Consider the following 5525-nt stretch of genomic DNA (forward strand, 5'->3'; position numbering starts at 1 on the left):
TGCAGTAAGATATATAGCCCCAGCTAGGTGCTACTTTAAAGGATGCCTAAAGTTAGATTTGTGCTCATGGAAATGTATATATCAGCTGTGCTTGCTATGAAAATATTTAGATTAATTAAGATCTTTAGTAATTCAATAAAATGTGGGGGAAAAACAGTATAGAAAGCAAACATAGATACCAGAGACAGTGTGGGAGGAGAGAGGGAGATGGCAGAGGGTAAGAGATAGGGAATCAAGGATGGGGGAAAAAAGGCAAAACATACAGGAAACAAGAAATGGAAAATTATTTGCTGACAATGACATGTATGTTGATGTGCTTGATTGAGACAATATAGAGTGTACTCTGGATGGACAATCTCATTTTGTATGCTGTAATGATGTACAGTGAATGAATGTAAATAAAAATATTAAATAAAAAAAAAGATTATGTTCTCTCCCATTAGGTAGAAGAATCTAATACAACATTATAATCATAAAATTAGCAACCAAGGACATACCTCTAACCGTGAAATAGGTTGTGGGCCAAAGCTTTCCTCTTCCACAGATGTATCTGCATTTGCTTCAAGCTGCATTTGCATAGCCATTACTGAAAAACACAGATAGCCCTCAGTTTGAACACTAGGGAAATACTACGGGTAAGTACAGTTATCAGAAAGACTTTAGGAAGGAGGATTTCTACTTAAGAATTCACATGTGTGGGACCAGCAGATGGTGTAATGGTTACATTGCTGAACTCCCACATGGTTGATGGCAGTTTGAATTCCAGACCCAGAAGTTTGAAACTCATGCCAGGTATTTGTGCATGAGCCTAAAATCCTGAGAGAAGAATGGAGAAGGGAATGCGGCATGGCCATTCCCCCAGCGGGTGATTTCTCACTTTCTGTCACTTTGGTGAGTGCACATGCCCTGTAGCAAAAATCTCTCTTATAAAAAAAGAACGCACATGTGAATTAGAACAATGATATCCTCCTGTTCTCCTCTTTTACAGCCCTAAAGAATTAGGGCCAAGTCCTATTTTTATAAATCCCATTATACATTGTAAATGTTATTAGAAGTTTGGAAAGTGATTGCAGATTTCAGAGGCTACTACTTAAAAAAATAAAATTTTAAGGCCCAGCCATAGTGGCACAGGCACTGGAACACTGCTGCGCAATACCGGAGCTACAGGGGAGGAACAAGGTTCACATGATGAGTCATCCCTGGGCATGCCCATGCACCCATGATCCTGGCTGGCTGGAAGACTGAGGAGAAAGCAGGGTGAAACCCCATCAAGGGTACTGTTCCTCTCTCACAACAGAAAGAAACTTAAAGAAGAAAAGTTAAACTAAATCAGTTCCAGTGATCTTTCCAGCAAAAAGGGACTTGGGGTAGGGAAACTGAAATGAAGGCATAGAAGTCCAGCTCAGTGGCACAGCGATGATGTGCTCATATGATGCTGGATTCAAACAGAAGATTATGGGCTAAGTTCCCTGGTTGACTTGTACATACTGGTGTTTATACCCATGATCCTGGCTGGCTAGGAGGACTAGAAGGGTTATGGCATGGGACCCTATTGTAGTGCTTGTCTGTTTGTCTGTTTCTCTCTCAGAAGAAATTAAAAAAAAAAAAAAAAAAAAAAAGTAGGGCCAGCAGGTGGTATGGTGGTTAAAAGCACTGGATTCCCACGTGGCCCATAGCAGTCCAAGTCCTGAATCTGATGGCTTGCTTTCTTGCTTTCCCTCTCTCTCTCATCAAATTAAAAAGAAATAATAGTAACAAATGGAATTAAATAAATATGTAAATATAAAAAAGTAATTAAAGAATGGTTGCCTATAAGTCTCCATTCTTGACAGAGAAATGGAGGACTGGGATGAACAAAGTACTTCCTATCAAAGTTTGTAGCTTATAATCACACACTTTGCTTCCAATAGCATTGAATGAAATTTTTATTTTTAAATTTATTTATTATTATTTTTAAACTTCCTTTAGGGCATATGTGCTCACCACAAAGAGACAGAGAGCGAGCGAGAAAGTGAGAAAGCAAGCAGCCAAGTCTGGGACTCAAATTGCAGCTGGCTATGTGGGAGTCCAGCACCTAACCACCATACCACTTGCTGGCCTCAGTGTATGAAATTTAAGGATCACTGTTTTAGTCAATTCCAGACTTTGGTAAAAACACAAATGAATAAAACATATGGAAGTACCCCACTAAATCTGGCATCTTCCATAAGTGTAAGTATAGGCCTATACCTAGTCAAGTTAGTTTGACAGAGTTAAGACTGCTCAGCTTCAAAAGAACTGAAAACAAAAACTTTTAAATTATTTTCAAGGTGTATCAGTGAATGTAAATACGTCTTTTATGTCCACAATAATATTGGGTCATTGAAAAAGTCATAACATATTTTTGCATAGAAAATCACAGAAAAATATGTTGACTTTTCCGACGACCCAATAAAAGGACTTAAACACATCAAAAGATCCTAGACAAGGCCAGCCTATGGCTTTGTAGTTAGGAAAGATGGTTTCCATATGACCAACCATGAGGTTTCAGTTCTGGATCTGGTGGCTTGAAAAACACACTGTTATGTGTGTCTGTGCATGCACACATGCACATACACCCAAAAATCCTAAAATGAGCAAGAAATTGAGAATAGATTGTGGTGTGACCAGGACCCATGGGTGGTACTTTCTCCCTCTCCCTCTGCGCGCATGCCCTCTGACAAACTTTAAAATATAATAAGGACAGAGCAGGCTCCATTGCCTGGTGGATAAGCAGCTGGATCCCCCATTGAGTCCTGAACCAGTGGCTGGGGAAATATGTTCAGCACAGTTGTGTGCATGTCCAAAATCCCAAAAGGGAGAAATGGTGAAGGGATTGTGGCATGACTGTTCCCCATGGGGTACCTTCTCTCTCTGGTGAGCACACAGACCCTCTACCTATCAATCAATCAATCTGGACAAATGTGAGGACAAATTTAACACCGAAGATAATAGATATGAAGTCCATTATTGGAGATTTGATAGATGATAAGATGTCCATTTGATACTGATTGGTTTAGGTACAGATCTTTTTTTTTTTTTTTCCTTTTAGAGATATTTTTGCTGTAGGGAGTATGTGCTTGCCAGAGAGACAAAGAGTGAGAAATCATCCCCCTGGGGAATGACCACACCACAATTCCTTCTCCTCTTGGGATTTAGGGAATGCACAAACATACACCTGCCATGAGTTTTAAGCCGCTGGATCCAGGACTCAAATTGTGGTGAACTGCAATGTAATCATTACACCATCTGTTGGTCCCTAGGTACCGCTATCTTAAATGGCAGATTTAGCATACAGTGAGTCAACAATAACTCCATATATCAGAATCTGCTAAAAATAAATACCTCCCTTCATAATTTATGAAGAAGATGGCTTATAGGGAACCAGCAGTTAGCGTAATGGCTATGTCGCTGGACTACCACGTAGTCGACAGCGGTTCGCGTCCTGGACCCGGTGGCTTAAAACTCACGCCGGGCGCGTGTGCGTGCGTGCCCAAGATCCCGAGAGGAGAATGGAGGAGAAGGGATTGTGGCGTGACCATCCCCTCTGGGGGGTGATTTCTCGCTTTCTGTCTCTATGTCTCTCTCTATCTGGCGAGTGCACGCGCCCTATAGCGAAAACCTCTCAAAAAAAAAAAAAAGATGGCTTATAGAGCAAAAGGATGGTCATTTCAATAAATAGTGCTGATTTATTGTACAGCCTTACAGAATAAAATGAACTTGATATATCTCTATTCGCAGGGGGGAAAAAATCAACAGATCAGGATGTAAAACAGTTTTCAGGGGCAGGGAGGTGGTATAGATGTAACATAACTGGATTTAAATGGAAGGGATCATGGTCTGCAGGTATATGAATATGCTGCTTGTGGATGAAATTGGGGTGGATCATGACAGGAAAATCCTGTCAGGGAAGCCTATCTTTCTTTCATGAAAGAAAATTAAAAGAAAAATGTTTACAGAACATATATTTCCATAACCTTGGATCAGAGAAAGATTTCTTGAACTGGATATATAATGCAATAACCAAAAAAGAAAAGACTGGGGCTGGCACGTGGTATGGTGGTTAAAGGAGCTGGATTACTACATGGCCAACTGTGGTTTGAGCCTAGACCTGGCAGCCTGCTTTCTCCCTTTCTCTCTCTGATGAAATAAAAAGAAATAAGAAATGGAAGAGGACCAGCAGGCAGTATGGTGGTTAAGGTAATGGACACTCCCACATGGCCGACTACAGTTGGAGTCCCAGATGTGGTGGCTTTGTTTCTCACTTTCTCATTTTCTTTCTCTCCTTTCTCTCTCAGGGGAGTGCGCCCTACAGCAAAACTCTTTTTTTTAGAGAGAGATTTTTGCTATAGGGTGCTAGCACTCCCGAGAGAGAGAGAGAGAGAGAGAGAGAGAGAGAAAGCAAGAAATCACAGCCCCAGAGGGGATGGCCACACCTTAATCCCTTCTCCTTCAATCTCCTCTCAGGATTTTGGGTACACATGCACAGGTACCTGGCTTGACTTTTAAGCCACTGGGTCCAGCTGTTGACTCTGTGGCAGTCCAGCACCATAACCACTACACTACCTGCTGGTCCTCGCAAAAGTCTCTTTAAAAATAAAGTATGGGTTTACTTGGTGCAAATAATGGATGTATACATACTTTTACATAATTCAAATTTTCCACGGACTTTTCGAAGACCGGACTCCCCTAGTGTCTTTCTTGACCTAAGCAGAGATTACACAGGCTATTGTGTAAAAATTTATAGAGATCTATAGACTTCTGTTCATTGTTAAGTACGTGCATCACACTTCACTTTACAAGTTTTCAAAAACTTTCACGGCCTGTCATTCCCTAGATGTCACGTACACGGTTTTCCACACTGGATAATACAACTATCTTTTCAGCACACGGAGGTTGGTACTTCGTAAGCAAAACATGGTGCAGTGGAAAGACCGACCCCGGCTGTGATAGTAAACAGCTATGACTACACCTGGAACTCGGCCGCCTCGCCCGAACCCACAAAGGGGGTGCTGGGTATGAACTTCTGCAGCGTCTGTCCCTCCACAACCAGCTCAGAGGGTCGGTTGGCCCGGGCATGCCCCTGCTCCGCCCGCCACCTTCCGGTTTCTCAGTAGGGCGGAGGGGCCTGAAAGTCGGCTGCGGGGCACAGGCCGGGTCCCGATCCCGCTGGTAACGCAGGGACGAGGCGGGCAAAGGAAGTGGCCCGGCCTAGGCTGCCACACTCACCTGGGCCTACAGCGACGCTCTCTGCGTCCGCTGCCCTGGCGCGCGCCCCCGGATGGACCCCAAGACCCCGGCTGAGTCCCACTTCTCTACTCCGTGGTCCTGGCCTTCTGCGCACCACCTAGGCGAGTGTCTGATCCCAAAGACGCGGCTCGGCGCACCCCTCAGCTCTCCTCAGAGCTGGACCTCCGCCCGCTGCGCGCGCTCCGCTCCGCAGCTTTCAGAACTCCCGCCAAACCCTCGCAGGCGGGCCACGCCCGCGTCAACGGAACGTCTCCCCC

At 43.8% G+C, this 5525-nt stretch overlaps 1 protein-coding gene across 4 annotated transcripts in view; it reads right to left on the reverse strand.

The window, feature by feature from the left end:
• RAD51 (RAD51 recombinase) overlaps positions 1–5525 on the reverse strand; it is a 68478-nt gene that overhangs the window by 61014 nt on the left and 1939 nt on the right. For 2 of the 4 annotated variants that reach the window (XM_006158690.3, XM_006158691.2), the window contains exon 2: positions 498–586. In XM_006158690.3, coding sequence (XP_006158752.1) covers positions 498–584 — 87 coding nt within the window. In that variant the 5' untranslated portion in view covers positions 585–586. Of the gene's footprint in view, positions 1–497; positions 587–4990; positions 5008–5247; positions 5511–5525 lie in introns of those variants that run through there. The other 2 variants (XM_006158689.3, XM_006158692.3) reach the window with 2 other exon arrangements.

Source organism: Tupaia chinensis, unplaced genomic scaffold (assembly GCF_000334495.1).
Source record: "Tupaia chinensis unplaced genomic scaffold, TupChi_1.0 Scaffold000605_1, whole genome shotgun sequence".
Taxonomy (NCBI): domain Eukaryota; kingdom Metazoa; phylum Chordata; class Mammalia; order Scandentia; family Tupaiidae; genus Tupaia; species Tupaia belangeri.